General features: G+C 45.5%; 2 protein-coding genes across 2 annotated transcripts; both read left to right on the forward strand.

Annotated features, from left to right (window-relative positions):
- Positions 1 to 9,059: 9,059 nt before the first annotated feature.
- LOC123133463 (agamous-like MADS-box protein AGL80) lies at positions 9,060 to 9,704 on the forward strand. The gene has a single exon (XM_044552951.1). The coding sequence runs from the start codon at positions 9,060 to 9,062 to the stop codon at positions 9,693 to 9,695; it is 636 nt and encodes a 211-aa protein (XP_044408886.1). The 3' UTR covers positions 9,696 to 9,704.
- A 5,459-nt stretch (positions 9,705 to 15,163) lies between these two features.
- Positions 15,164 to 15,466, forward strand: LOC123135319 (uncharacterized; the record flags this gene model as incomplete). The annotated part of the gene is made up of 1 exon (XM_044554359.1): positions 15,164 to 15,466. A coding segment is annotated over one exon (303 nt), but the record flags the coding sequence as incomplete, so codon positions are not given.
- Between the last annotated feature and the right edge of the window lie 1,088 nt (positions 15,467 to 16,554).

A 16,554-nucleotide genomic window follows, 5' to 3' on the forward strand; every position in this document is an offset into this window, starting at 1 on the left:
GAGGCTCACTAGGGACATGTCGGTGTCTGTTATTCACACATGTATTACGATTTCCGGATAACACAATTATAGCATGAATAAAGACAATTATCATGAACAAGGAAATATAATAATAATGCTTTTATTATTGCCTCTAGGGCATATTTCCAACAGTCTCCCACTTGCACTAGAGTCAATAATCTAGTTACATTGTGATGAATCGAACACCCATAGAATTCTGGTGTTGATCATGTTTTGCTCTAGGGAGAGGTTTAGTCAACGGATCTGCTATATTCAGGTCCGTATGTACTTTACAAATCTCTATGTCTCCATCTTGAACATTTTCACGAATGGAGTTGAAGCGACGCTTGATGTGCCTTGTCTTCTTGTGAAACCTGGGCTCCTTGGCAAGTGCAATAGCTCCAGTGTTGTCACAGAAGAGCTTGATCGGCCCCGACGCATTGGGTATGACTCCTAGGTCGGTGATGAACTCCTTCACCCATATTGCTTCATGTGCTGCCTCCGAGGCTGCCATGTACTCCGCTTCACATGTAGATCCCGCCACGACGCTTTGCTTGCAACTGCACCAGCTTACTGCCCCACCATTCAAAATATACACGTATCCGGTTTGTGACTTAGAGTCATCCAGATCTGTGTCGAAGCTAGCGTCGACGTAACCCTTTACGACGAGCTCTTCGTCACCTCCATAAACGAGAAACATTTCCTTAGTCCTTTTCAGGTACTTCAGGATATTCTTGACCGCTGTCCAGTGTTCCTTGCCGGGATTACTTTGGTACCTTCCTACCAAACTGACGGCAAGGTTAACATCAGGTCTGGTACACAGCATGGCATACATAATAGAACCTATGGCTGAGGCATAGGGGATGACGCTCATCTCTTCTATATCTTCTGCCGTGGTCGGACATTGAGCTGAGCTCAATTTCACACCTTGTAACACAGGCAAGAACCCCTTCTTGGATTGATCCATATTGAACTTCTTCAATATCTTATCAAGGTATGTGCTTTGTGAAAGACCTATGAGGCGTCTTGATCTATCTCTATAGATTTTGATGCCTAATATATAAGCAGCTTCTCCAAGGTCCTTCATTGAAAAACTTTTATTCAAGTAGGCCTTGATGCTGTCCAAGAGTTCTATATCATTTCCCATCAAAAGTATGTCATCTACATATAATATGAGAAATGCTACAGAGCTCCCACTCACTTTCTTGTAAACGCAGGCTTCTCCATAAGTCTGTGTAAACCCAAACGCTTTGATCATCTCATCAAAGCGAATGTTCCAACTCCGAGATGCTTGCACCAGCCCATAAATCGAGCGTTGGAGCTTGCACACTTTGTCAGCATTCTTAGGATCGACAAAACCTTCCGGCTGTATCATATACAATTCTTCCTTAAGGAAACCATTAAGGAATGCCGTTTTGACGTCCATTTGCCATATTTCGTAATCATAGAATGCGGCAATTGCTAACATGATTCGGACGGACTTCAGCTTCGCTACCGGCGAGAAAGTCTCATCGTAGTCAACCCCTTGAACTTGTCGATAACCCTTAGCGACAAGCCGAGCTTTATAGATGGTCACATTACCATCCGCGTCTGTCTTCTTCTTAAAGATCCATTTATTTTCTATGGCTCGCCGCTCAACGGGCAAGTCAGTCAAAGTCCATACTTTGTTTTCATACATGGATCCTATCTCGGATTTCATGGCTTCCAGCCATTTGTCGGAATCCGGGCCCGCCATCGCTTCTTCATAGTTCGAAGGTTCACCGTTGTCTAACAGCATGATTTCCAAGACAGGGTTGCCGTACCACTCTGGTGCGGAACGTGTCCTTGTGGACCTTCGAATTTCAGTAGGGGCTTGATCAGAAGTATCTTGATCATTGTCATTAACTTCCTCTCTAGTCGGTGCAGGCACCTCAGGAACATTTTCTTGAGTTGCGCCATTTTCCGGTTCAAGAGGTAATACTTCATCAAGCTCTACTTTCCTCCCACTTACTTCTTTCGAGAGAAACTCTTTCTCCAGAAAGGACCCATTCTTGGCAACAAAGATCTTGCCTTCGGATCTGAGGTAGAAGGTGTACCCAATAGTTTCTTTTGGGTATCCTATGAAGACGCATTTTTCCGACTTGGGTTCGAGCTTTTCAGGTTGAAGTTTCTTGACATAAGCATCGCATCCCCAAACTTTTAGAAACGACAGCTTAGGTTTCTTCCCAAACCACAATTCATACGGTGTCGTCTCAACGGATTTCGACGGAGCCCTATTTAAAGTGAATGCGGCAGTCTCTAAAGCATAGCCCCAAAAAGAAAGCGGTAAATCGGTAAGAGACATCATAGATCGCACCATATCTAACAGAGTGCGATTACGACGTTCGGACACACCATTACGCTGAGGTGTTCCAGGCGGCGTGAGTTGTGAAACTATTCCACATTTTCTTAAGTGTGCCCCAAACTCGTGACTCAAGTATTCTCCTCCACGATCTGATCGTAGAAACTTGATTTTCCTGTCACGTTGATTTTCAACCTCACTCTGAAATTCCTTGAACTTTTCAAAGGTTTCAGACTTGTGTTTCATTAAGTAGATATACCCATACCTACTTAAATCATCAGTGAGGGTGAGAACATAACGATAGCCACCGCGAGCCTCAACACTCATTGGACCGCACACATCAGTATGTATGATTTCCAATAAGTCGGTTGCTCGCTCCATTGTTCCTGAGAACGGAGTCTTGGTCATTTTACCCATAAGGCATGGTTCGCATGTGTCAAATGATTCATAATCAAGAGACTCTAAAAGTCCATCAGCATGGAGCTTCTTCATGCGTTTGACACCTATGTGACCAAGGCGGCAGTGCCACAGGTATGTGGGACTATCATTATCAACCTTACTTCTTTTGGTACTCACATTATGAACATGTGTAGCATCACGTTCGAGATTCATAAAGAATAAACCATTCACCATAGGAGCATGACCATAAAACATATCTCTCATAAAAATGGAACAACCATTATTCTCAGATTTAAAAGAGTAGCCATCTCGAATTAAACGAGATCCTGATACAATGTTCATGCTCAAAGCTGGCACTAAATAACAATTATTAAGGTTTAAAACTAATCCCGAAGGGAGATGCAGAGGTAGCGTGCCGACGGCGATCACATTGACCTTGGAACCATTCCCGACGCGCATCGTCACCTCGTCCTTTGCCAGTTTCCGCTTATTCCGCAGCCCCTGCTTTGAGTTACAAATGTGAGCAACTGCACCGGTATCAAATACCCAGGAGCTACTACGGGCACTAGTAAGGTACACATCAATTACATGTATATCACATATACCTTTTGTTTTGCCGGCCTTCTTATCCGCTAAGTACTTAGGGCAGTTCCGCTTCCAGTGACCGCTTCCCTTGCAATAAAAGCACTCAGTCTCGGGCTTGGGTCCATTCTTTGGCTTCTTCCCGGCAGCTTGCTTGCCGGGCGCGGCAACCTCCTTGCCGTCCTTCTTGAAGTTCTTTTTACCCTTGCCTTTCTTGAACTTAGTGGTTTTATTGACCATCAACACTTGATGTTCCTTCCTGACTTCTACCTCTGCTGATTTCAGCATAGCAAATACTTCAGGAATGGTCTTTTCCATCCCCTGCATATTGAAGTTCATCACAAAGCTCTTGTAGCTTGGTGGAAGCGACTGGAGGATTCTGTCAATGACCGCATCATCCGGGAGATTAACTCCCAGCTGAGTCAAGCGGTTATGCAACCCAGACATAGTGAGTATGTGCTCACTGACAGAACTGTTTTCCTCCATCTTACAGCTGAAGAATTTGTCGGAGACTTCATATCTCTCGACCCGGGCATGAGCTTGGAAAACCATTTTCAGCTCTTCGAACATCTCATATGCTCCATGTCTCTCAAAACGCTTTTGGAGCCCCGGCTCTAGGCTGTAAAGCATGCCGCACTGAACGAGGGAGTAGTCATCGAAACGTGCCTGCCAAGCGTTCATAACATCTTGTTCTGCAGGGAGAACGGGTGCGTCACCAAGCGGTGCTTGTAGGACATAATCTTTCTTGGCAGCTATGAGGATGATCCTCAGGTTCCGGACCCAGTCCGTATAGTTGCTGCCATCGTCTTTCAGCTTGGTTTTCTCTAGGAACGCGTTGAAGTTGAGGACTACGTTGGCCATTTAATCTACAAGACATATTGTAAAATATTTAGACTAAGTTCATGATAATTAAGTTCAACTAATCAAATTATTAATGAACTCCCACTTAGATTAGACATCCCTCTAGTCATCTAAGTATTACATGATCCGAGTTAAACTAGACCGTGTCCGATCATCACGTGAGACGGACTAGTCAACATCGGTGAACATCTTCATGTTGATCGTATCTTCTATACGACTCATGCTCGACCTTTCGGTCTTCCGTGTTCCGAGGCCATGTCTGTACATGCTAGGCTCGTCAAGTCAACCTAAGTGTTTGCATGTGTAAATCTGTCTTACACCCGTTGTATGTGAACGTCTGAATAAAACACCCGATCATCACGTGGTGTTTTGAAACAGCGAACTGTCGCAACGGTGCACAGTTAGGGGGAACACTTCTTGAAATTAGTATGAGGGATCACCTTATTTACTACCGTCGTTCTAAGTAAACAAGATGCAAAACATGATAAACATCACATGCAATCAAATAATAAACGTGACATGATATGGCCAATATCACATAGCTCCTTTGATCTCCATCTTGGGGCTCCATGATCATCTTGTCACCGGCTTGACACCATGATCTCCATCATCATGATCTCCATCATCGTGTCTCCATGAAGTTGCTCGCCAACTATTACTTCTACTACTATGGCTAACGCGTTTAGCAATAAAGTAAAGTAATTTACATGGCGTTTCTTGATGACACGCAGGTCATATAAAAGAATAAAGACAACTCCTATGGCTCCTGCCGGTTGTCATACTCATCGACATGCAAGTCGTGATTCCTATTACAATAGCATGAACATCTCATACATCACATATAGATCATTCATCATTCATCACAACTTTGGCCATATCATATCACAAACCACTTGCTGCAAAAACAAGTTAGACGTCCTCTAATTGTTGTTGCAAGTTTTACGTGGCTGAATTAGGGTTCAAGAACGTTTTCTTACCTACGTTAAAGCCACAACGTGATTTGTCAACTTCTATTTACCCTTCATAAGGACCCTGTTCTTCGATTCCGCTCCAACTAAAGTAGGAGAGACAGACACCCGCCAGCCACCTTATGCAACTAGTGCATGTTAGTCGGTGGAACCGGTCTCACGTAAGCGTACGTGTAAGGTTGGTCCGGGCCGCTTCATCCCACAATACCGCTGAAGCAAGAAAGGACTAGTAACGGCAAGAAAGTTGACAAATCTACGCCCACAACAAATTGTGTTCTACTCGCGCAAGAAGAACTACGCAAAGACCTACCTCATGATGCCACTGTTGGGGAACGTTGCAGAAAACAAAAATTTTCCTACTCGTTTCACCAAGATCATCTAGGAGTTCATCTAGCAACGAGTCATTGGATGCATCTACATACCTTTGTAGATCGCGAGCGGAAGCGTTCAAAAGAACGGTGATGATGTAGTCGTACTCGACGTGATCCAAATCACCGATGACCAGCGCCGAACGGACGGCACCTCCGCGTTCAACACACGTACGGGACGGGAGACGTCTCGTCCTTCTTGATCCAGCAAGGGGGAAGGAGAGGTTGATGAAGATCCAGCAGCACGACGGCGTGGTGGTGGATGCAGGGCGTCACAGCAGCAGGGCTTCGCCGAGACTACGAGGGAGAGACGTAACGGGGGGAGGTGGAGGCGCCAGGGGCTGGTGTAAAATCCCTCCTCTCCCCCCACTATATATAGGGGTGCCAGGGGGGCGCCGGCCCTAGTAGATGGCATCTACTAGGGGGGGCGGCGGCCAAGGGGAGGTTTCCCTCCCCCCCAAGGCACCTATATATAATTCTTTACCTCCGGACCATTCCGGAACTCATCGTGACGTCCGGGATCTCATCCGGGACTCCGAACAACATTCGGGTTTATGCATATACATATCTTCATAACCCTAGCGTCACCGAACCTTAAGTGTGTAGACCCTACGGGTTCGGGAGACAAGCAGACATGACCGAGACGACTCTCCGGTCAATAACCAACAGCGGGATCTGGATACCCATGTTGGCTCCCACATGCTCCACGATGATCTCATCGGATGAACCACGATGTCGAGGATTTAATCAATGCCGTACGCTATTCCCTTTGTCTATCGATATGTTACTTGCCCGAGATTCGATCGTCGGTATCCCAATACCTCGTTCAATCTCGTTACCGGCAAGTCACCTTACTCGTACCGTAATGCATGATCCCGTGACCAGACACTTGGTCACTCTGAGCTCATTATGATGATGCATTACCGAGTGGGCCCAGTGATACCTCTCCGTCATACGGAGTGACAAATCCCAGTCTTGATCCATGTCACCCAACAGACACTTTCGGAGATACCCGTAGTCTACCTTTATAGTCACCCAGTTACGTTGTGACGTTTGGCATACCCAAAGCACTCCTACGGTATCCGGGAGTTACACGATCTCATGGTCTAAGGAAAAGATACTTGACATTGGAAAACTCTAGCAAACGAACTATATGATCTTGTGCTATGTTTAGGATTGGGTCTTGTCCATCACATCATTCTCCCAATGATGTGATCTCGTTATCAATGACATCCAGTGTCCATAGTCAGGAAACCATGACTATCTGTTGATCAACGAGCTAGTCAACTAGAGGCTCACTAGGGACATGTCGGTGTCTGTTATTCATACATGTATTACGATTTCCGGATAACACAATTATAGCATGAATAAAGACAATTATCATGAACAAGGAAATATAATAATAATGCTTTTATTATTGCCTCTAGGGCATATTTCCAACAGGATGAAGGGTATTATTTCACCATGAGGGCCTGAACTTGGGTAAACCATTCTTCTCATGTGCACTGATGACACACAAGTATAGGGGATCAATCGTAGTCCTTTCGGTAAGTAAGAGTGTCTAACCCAATGAGGAGCCGAAGGAAATGCCAAGCGGTTTTCAACATGGTATTGTTTGCAAGCACTAAAATTATCGGTAAAAGATGGTTTGATAACAAGATAATTTGTAACGAGCAACAAATAGTAATGGTAACAAAGGTGCAGAAAGGTAGTCCAATCCTTTTTGCAGCAAAGGACAGGCCGTAATAGTCTCTTATAATAAGCAAATCATTCTTGAGGACACACTGGAATTTCATCTAGTCACTTTCATCATGTTTGTTTGATTCGTGTTAGCTACTTTGATAATTTGATATATGGGTGGACCGATGCTTGGGTGATGTTCTTATGTGAACAAGCCTCCCACTTATGATTAACCCCTCTCGCAAGCATCCGCAACTACGAAAGAGGAATTAAAATACAGCTAACCATATCATGAAACATATGGATCCAAATCAGTCCCTTACGAAATAACGCATAAACTAGGGTTTAAGCTTCTGTCACTCTAGCAACCCATCATGTAATTACTACTCCACAATGCCTTCACTTAGGCCCAAGTATGGTGAAGTGTCATGTAGTCAACATTCACATGACATCACTAAGTGAAACAACAACATACATATTATCAAAATATCGAACGAATACCAAATTCACATGATTACTTATGGCAAGATTGCTCTCATGTCCTCAAGAACAAAAGTAACTACTCAAAAATCATATTCGTCTTCAAGATCAGAGGGGCATTGAATATCATCAAGGATCTGAACATATAACCCTCCACCAAATAAATCAACTAGCATCAACTACAAGATGTAATCAACACTACTAGCAAACCACAGGTACCAATCTGAGATTTTGAGACAAAGATTGAATACAAGAGATGAACTAGGGTTTGATATGAGATGGTGCTGATGAAGATGTTGATGAAGTTGGTCCTCCCACAATGAGAGGATTTTTTAGGGAAAAAACCCTCTCATCGATGAGAGGGTTGGTGGTGATGTCGATGGCTTCGATTTCCCCCTCCCAGAGGGAAGTATCCCCGGCGGAATCACTCCACCGGAGAGCAAAAGTGCTCCTACCCAGGTTCCGACTCGAGACGGGCGCTTCATCCCAAAAGTCCTCTCCTCACCTTTTCTAGGGCAAATGGCTTCATATAGCAGAAGATGGGCCATAGAGGAGGCCAGGGGCCCCACTCACCACTAGGGCACGCCTCGTGGGCACCAGGTGGGCCCCCTCTGGTATTTTTTCTTTAGTATTTTTTATATATTCCAAAATAATTATCTGTAAAATTTCAGCTCATGTTGAGTTGTGCAGAATAGGTATCTCTGATGTAGCTTTTTCAGGTCCAGAATTACAGCTGCCAGCAACCTCCCTCTTCATGTAGATCTTGCAAATTAAGAGAGAAAAGACATTAGAATTGCACCACAAACTATTATATTGGTAAAAATATCATAAATAATAGTATGAAAATATGATGCAAAATGGACGTATCATGCACCTAATTCGATCCTCTATGCATGCCACCAATGATTAAAATCCATCGGTATGCAAGTCAAGGACGGCCAGAATCTACACTAAAAGTATTTTCTTAATTTAGATGCAAATGAATTAGTGGCTGATGGGGTGATCTATATTTTGAATAAACATCCAACTTTGGATAGAATTAAACTGAAAAAATAGTTTGGCAATACATTTTGCTAAAAGAGGCATATCCTAGTAATAAGATGCATGTGCCTCTTCAGAGAAACCTTCCATTTATTTTCTCCCGCGATTGACGAGAAATTTCATATTGATTGACGAAATCTACGGTCTTAGGAAGTAAATATTAAAGTTTTTGATATATACCAAAGTTACAGGTGGGCACAATTAAGTTTGGCCTCCAAATATGTCATATCCTCCATCGACATGGTTCTATCCTCCTCATCCTAGTAGGTCCGCCACTATAAATCCACCCTACCTTCCGTGCTTTCGACTCACCCAAACTAGCAATTTTCCTTCCTTTGCAGATTTTCCCCTTAGCTGACAATGGCTCGCAAGAAGGTGGCCCTCCGGTACATCCGCAATGACTCGACGCGGCTCAATACCTTGAAGAAGCGTACCAAGAACCTGATGAAGAAGGCCGGTGATGTGGCCACCTTGTGCAACGCTAAGGCCTGTGTGCTGGTGTATGGCGAGGGCACAACGGTGCCAGAGGTGTTCCCATCCCAAGCCGAGGCGGTGGCTATCCTGAATCGATTCAAGAGCATGACGGAGGTGCCACAACTAAAGAAGACGATGGACCAGGAGACCATTCTTAGCCAGCGCCTCGTACAACTCCGACATCAGGTAGAGAAGATTAGGCGCGAGCGCGAGGACCGTGAGGCCAGGATTCTCTTGCACAAGGCCATGCTCAGCGGAGACCTCCCAGGAAACATTGCGGAGCTCACAACCATGGCCTGGAAGATGGAGTTAATCCTCAAGAGCCTGGGGGAGCGCACCATGAACATAAGTGGGCAGCCGCCAGTTTACCAAGCCCAAGCACCATATGTCACCGGCGGCATGGACATGGGGTCTCCGATGTATCAGGCGTTGCGGCAGCAGCAGAAGGGATGGCTTGACATGGCGAGGTCCAAAGGGGACCCCGACACCCAGATCTACAATGGCCACAATAGTGGTCTATGAATATGTAAGAAGGGAGAGGAATTCCACAGGTAGCGCATGACCAGCTACATGTGTCATCTCTTTTTATTTAGATTTGGAATGGCTAATAAGATGGATTGCTTACCTGCATTTTTTTTAAGATGGATAGATGACAATCGTCAATAAGATGAGACATTTGGTCTCAGTGTTGCTCTTTTAGTAGAGTCAATTTTAGTCGTTGTTATTGTTATTATGGATCTCTTCCATGCTCTATTTGTTTTATCAGTTAGTTGCAACGTTGAGGTTTTACCTACTCTTTATGTCAACTTGTTTCATCAAGTATATATTTTTTTTGTTGACTCTTAGCACTGCATCAAGCGATCCAACTATGAAGAGTTACTTCTCGGCTTCTGCATCGCAAGATGCACACTGCCTATGCAAATCCTTTAGAGTTGTAGGAAAACGAGAGCACATGTATTGTTTGACGCAAACCTCTTGTGTACTAAAACATTTGCACTACTACATTTCATTTTCGAAACGTGTGATTATAACATTGAGTGCTAGGCCTCTACACCCGCAACTTCTTGGGAAAGTTTCACAAGCAGGTGACTGTTTCGATCAGTTTCATCATTAATCAAGTCCCATGCCACTCCGGAGAGAGCATTGTGTTTGAGCTATACTCAAGCTACTATGAGAACCCCAAACTCTATTGGGTGCATCCTGTCATGGAAGATCTGGTATATGAATGCAGTTGCCACTACTTTGAAAATGAATGGTATCATTTGTTCACACATAATTAGGCCGATGGTGCACCCAAATTCGTTCATTTCACTGCGATAATTTCTAGGGAGGTGGTCAAAATCAGCAATAACAAACGTGGAAGGCGTTGGGCACCTACTGAACTTTAGACTGACTGAATGGGTATTATGAGTTTTTTCCCCAAAACAATCCCCACTCAGCCTGTCCGACCTATTGCTATTTGCAGGACCCTCGGAGGACTAGCAGACAAGAGGAGAAGTGTATATAATATGCAAAAATTACAACATCGTGTACCATAGTCACCCTTTATATATGTAGTCCTTTATAGAACAAATCCAGCTCAAAGGATTTCCATTTTCAAAGCACATGAAATAAAATGCGCTGGCATGTGTCAAGTACATTATGGAGGCTGAAATGCATATAATGTGGTTGCAAATAGAAACATTACCTCGAAACATCAGTAAGTAGTAGCGTAATGGCCTTGAAGGTTTTTCTACACTCAATACAAACCATTACATGTAACATGTCGCAATTTGCTTTTTTTGGGCATGTTTGCTATTTTTAAGCCATTTAGTGCATTTGTATGCTTTTAAACTTTTAATCAAATCAATTCAAACATTATGAAAACTCCTAAAAAACAGCTTATATGTAGTATATTACATTTGAAATTGTATTGAGGTATATAAGATTAAAAAAATGTATTGGATGTACAAGTTGAGTTATATTTTTTTTATGCCCTATAAAAGGAGTTGGCCGAGTGTAATACTCGGGCAGGTCGTTTGTGAGTTCTGATTGGTAAGCTTGACGCTCCCACTATCGTGATCTCCATTGCCCATTGCCCACAGATCTAACAACTGGCAATGACAGTGTAGGTCGAGGATAGGTCATCTCTACCATGAATCCACCCAAGGGGGAGGGAAGGACAAAATGCCACTCGCAACAGTGAAATTGAGGGAGGGTGTTAAGAGATAAGTCTTGCAGGTTCTAGAATAGATGGTTTGTTGTAATCTCTTTGGTATGATATAAACCCAATCTAACTTGTACGCCACAATTATTCTGTAATCCTAGTGATCCTAGAGATTGATCAGCAAACACCCTAGCGAGGCTGTCTGGATTTTATTAATATACGATGACCCAAGACCAAAGGATAACGCCTTCGCCTGCATATTCTTTCAAAATCCATCTGTATATTTAACAATTATTATGCACAATATCTTTTGCTTCCTTTGGGGTAGACTTTAGAACTCAAAATTACGAGACAACTTCAAAACTATACCCACTATAATGCTCTAGAGCTTTAAGTACTGTTTTATGAATTCAAATTCAACAGGTGGTCGCGTATATTATTGGGCTATCGAGACTTCAGGTGGGAGTCATACTTTAAGAAACGTGTTGTGGGCGAGATAGTTGAAATGTCATTTACATTCACTGTCGCAGGTCACTGGTGTTCTTAGAAGACCATCCTCCCGAGGTATATATCCTTCGAATCTATGTTATTTATGGGATCTGCACATGCTATGACAACTAAATATTCATTTGACTAGGTGTCCATTTTCTTATTTATGCTTTAATTCTAATAAGCACGCATTTTGTAGTGTATATGTGTTCAGGCTTTGTTCACCTACGTCTTGAACTCCACAACACTTGTTGCAGTAGGAAATTCATAATCCAATTACGAGCAGTTTTGTTTTGAGATGTTGTCCTTTGCTTGTGTCTCAAATCACTGACAACACTAACTTTTCGAGAACATGGTTAAGAGCAGGAGTGGAAAGGGTGGCAAGATTGCATGAAGCTCTCTCTAGCTCTCCTTCAAACATGAAAAAATGTATATCTTCTCACAAACGAAAAGGGTTTCCCCCACTTTATATTATAAAACATCAACCAACCAATACAATCAGCTCAGTGGGGCCGCAGCACAAACAAGCTCAAAAGAAGAAAAAAATGAGAGAAAGAAAGAGAAACAAATGCCGACGCCGGCAGCTCAACAAAGCGAAGATGGCCGATATCTTCTCACAAACCTTGTGCAACATGTTGCAGGCCTCGGTCAACTACAAGAATGGAGAGAGTGAAGCACTTTTCTCAAAATTAGTGAAGCACTTCTTGGCAAATTAGTTACATGACGCACTTGATCTTCTTGAACCTCGCACCGTGGATGATGGCAAAGGCAGCTCTAGCGGGCAGGTGGCCTCCAGCTTGTGCGCGCCATTGTGGGTCTGGAACATGACCTCGCCGGCAAGATTCAGCTCCAGCCGGAACACGCCCCAGCTGGCTGCGCTCTCCTTCATGAACTCGGCCACCCCGGTGCTCCCCGGCGGCGTGGCGCTCTCACCCGCCGCCGAGACATTGTACACCTCCGTCTTCCCTGGTTGGATGTTCCCACGCGAGCCCCCTTGCATCATCGTGATGGTGGCGAGCCGCTCACCGGCGAAGAGAAGCTCGGCGTTGAGCAGCGTGCTGAGCCTGGCACGCATGGCCCAGTTGGGGTTGCACACGGCGACGACGAGGGACACGTCGTAGGCGAGCGCACTACCGTTGGGCCCGGCGAGGGAGAGGCGGGCGAGGGAGGCGTGCTCGACAGTGACGCGGGCAGGGCAGACGATGGCGAAGGCAAAGACGAGGACACGGGCGGCCATAGCGGCGGCCACGAAGAGGAAGGAGAGGATGATCTTGAGACAGCGGCTGCGGCGGCATCTCTTGCCACTGTGGTGGGGGGAAATGTCACCGATGCCGTAGCTGAAGCTCTTACAATTGTGGTTGTCGCCCCAGCTGTCGTTGTGCCATCTTGCCATGCCGTCGCGGACAAGATGCAAAAGACGAGGATGGGCTTTCTGTTATAGCATCTCCAATAGATGATGTAAAATACATCACCAAAAGGTGGTTTTTACATCACCAGGTGTCACCGATGCTCACGCGTGCCGGATGGAGGTAACCGCTCCTGCACGGGACACCCGCTGCAGGTTGGGCCCTACTCGCACTGCAGGCCACCGAGCGTCAGAGGTCCAGGGAAGACGCCGCAACCATTGCAGCTCTTGGCGCAATGTCGTACTCCCGCAAATGCTCGCCGGGGGCGGCGGGGATGGCCAGAATCGGCCAATGTTGGAGGGGAATGGGTAGGGGAGGTCGGACCTGGTGTTGGTGGGGTGTGGAGGCGTCCGGTGACTGGGCAGCGTGGCAGCATGATGCTGCAAGAGAAAGGGGATCAGCCGGTCTGGAACTTTCATGCAGTGGTCAGGGCTTCACGTCTGCTGCGTTTAGAGCATCTCCAGCCGCGCCCCCAGAGCCCCCCATGGCCACTTTTTGTGTGCCAGCAATGTAAAAAGGGCAAAAAAACGGCCCAGTCATGTCCCCCAAGCGCCCCAAAGACCTCAAAATAGCGCCGGCAAACCCAGGCGAAACTCGGCGCGCTGGGGGCACCGGCGAAAGCAACAACCAATCATATTCCCCCACGCGTCCTTTTTCTTGGCCCACCCAATCACTTTTTGCCTGATGATTGTTCTGGGGGCACCAACGGCTGGCTGGGAAAATGTACTCGCGTTTCATCCGGCGAAAACGTTTTGCCCCCTAGGAAGTGCTATTTTTGGCCCAGCGATTGTCCGGGGCCTCCAACGGCTGGAGATGCGCTTACATCTGTAGATACAAGTGATGTAATTTTTTGCGAAAAGACCCAAGATCTATTAAAGATGCTCCATGATACAAAGGACCCACACAAATAAGGAAATTACATCTGAGTCCTTTAGGAACCCACCACCATCCGCCCCACCACGAGTTGACGGGACGCCGCCACTGACGCTGCGGCCGCTTCCAACCCAAGTCGGCGTGACTTTGAAATCCACAGTCGGACTTTGTGATGGGAAGTCTTCAAACTACGCCCCCATCGGGCCAGCGCGTCGCTGTAGAGGCTAGAAGTAAGCACCACCACACCTTCCTCGCCATCAATGAAGAAGGCAACAGAACTGGAGTTGCACATGTACAGCAACCATCCTCCCATATCGAAGCCTGACAAAGGAAAGCCCCCCATCGAGAGGGATATAGAGGAAGAAAAATTCGGCACCGCCGCCATACAGCACAACTGCAAACAAACGATGACCAAATACACAATCACACTGCTAGCTGGCGGCAAGAACAAACCTCCAACTCGCCGACGACTGAATCACCGTGATGGAGAACGAGTTGAGGTAGAAATTATTCCGTCCGCCGTAGTCTCCACCATGCACACGCCAGAGGTCTACCCTATCTTAGCTTTTGGATGTGGCAAATCACAAACTTGCTTATTGATGTCTTTAATTTTTATTTTTTTGCGAGAGGCATATAGATCTATTAAGAAAGTTCACTGAAAGTATAAAGTATCCCCGACACAATAAAAATTAAATCAACATTCCTAGACAACCGAACTACTATTACCGCCGCCAGATTGAGCTGCTGACGCGCCACTATAGCTGCTCTCATACCGGAGCCGGCCAGACCTTATCGATGACAGCCAGGAAGTATTCGTGCACGTGCCCTAAAGGCCAACACCCTGAAGCCGTAGTTATCGCCGTGGAAGTATAAAGTATCACCAATATATGTTGATTTTATGGCTATTGAGCTGAGCCCAGGCATATAGTTGTTTCTCGAGTTAACCTAGCTACACACATAGTTGATCTTAGCACTTGTTGATTTCCAGCCCATCATGGCCAACCGAGGCCCTTGTTGGTTTTCCAGCCATTAAGTTCAAGCAAACTATCTAACTATTTTACCAAATCAATAACGGGTATCTGCTCCCCAGCGGGAAGCACGAGTCGTTCGACATCTGCGCGTGGACGGGGAGCGTGTCGGCGCAGGGCGCCGCCTTGGCCGAGTTCCACATGGACCACAAGGTCCGGGCCTACTACGAGGTGAGCACCGACCAGGCGAGCATGCCCGTACGAGTCTCCGTCACCCCGCACGGCAGCCCGCTGCAGGGACACTGCCCCACCGCTAGGTGCAACACCGGAAACCACTGCTTCGAGCACTCCGTCCCCGGCGGCAACTGCCACGGCGTCACCGAGATCAAGATCGTCTACTACAACCCATAGGTCCATGTCGATCGGCCGCCTACCTACCTGCTTGCTGCACTGACAAAAAAGGGTTTCCCCGGCTTGCTGCACTTACTAGCTATTGTTTAATGTTGCGGCTAAGCTCAATCGTCAGTGGGTACCTATCGTGTGTTCCGACGAGGTTGTACCATCGTCAGTCGTATACTATCGGATTTGCAGTTTAACTACTACTGTATTTTGTGGTACTACAGTGTATTGCGTAATTAATCGGAGGGAAAACCTCTCTTTTTTATAATGATAAACAAAGTATACGTAATGGCAAGTCTAGACATGTGTGAGATTCCTTCGTCGGTGTCGCAAATATCGGTAGCCTCTCAGCAGCAGCTTTGCTTTGTTTGCACTTATATGCCAGTGAGCAGCAACTACTCATGTGCCTACAGGTGTTTTTTCACATATCACTTTCTTATCTTAAAATAGATCAGTGATTGCTAAATTTTGAGAGAAAAGTTCTTTCTGTTGTTTCCCGATGATACGGCAAAGCCCTTCATGGGATTCTAGGAAAAGATGCAACATATGTGATGCCTTTTGTAGACAAAACTGGGATATTGAAGTAATTGTGCTTTAGGTATTCCTTAATATTTTCTTTATCTGATATTAATCTAATTGTGATTGCGGATCCAAAGGGTCAGGTGCATCCTAGTGGCTTCGTTGCTGCTGTTTCACTTTGGTGGTCATGGTACTGATACTTTGTTTCTGAACCTGTAGCTGGACTGGTCTAAGCAGTTGGAAAGAAGTCATTTTACACAGCTGCTGATGAGATAAGAGTTTCTTCCAAACGATCTGTCGGAGTACTGGTTTACATACATTTCTTTAGCAGCAACGCAATCCGGGTGTCCGGAAACTAATGTGGAAACGGTATTTTTGTGATGAGGCAGCATGTCTGTGAGGTGGAGTATATTCCGATATGTTTATTTTGTATGGTGGGTATACGATCTGGTATGCATGATGGAAGCTAAAGAACTGGAACACGCATTTGTCATCACACATATAACAAATTCATTGGGACACGCATTTGTCATGACACCTATAACAAATTCATTGCATCTGCGTTCCTTAACATTTAGGTT

This window comes from Triticum aestivum, chromosome 6B (assembly GCF_018294505.1).
Source record: "Triticum aestivum cultivar Chinese Spring chromosome 6B, IWGSC CS RefSeq v2.1, whole genome shotgun sequence".
In the NCBI taxonomy this organism is placed as follows: Eukaryota; Viridiplantae; Streptophyta; class Magnoliopsida; order Poales; family Poaceae; genus Triticum; species Triticum aestivum.

What these genes read in the sequence shown, in the direction of transcription:
- LOC123133463 (XM_044552951.1), top strand. Translation starts at nt 9,060, where the DNA reads ATGGCTCGCAAGAAGGTGGCCCTCCGGTACATCCGCAATGACTCGACG.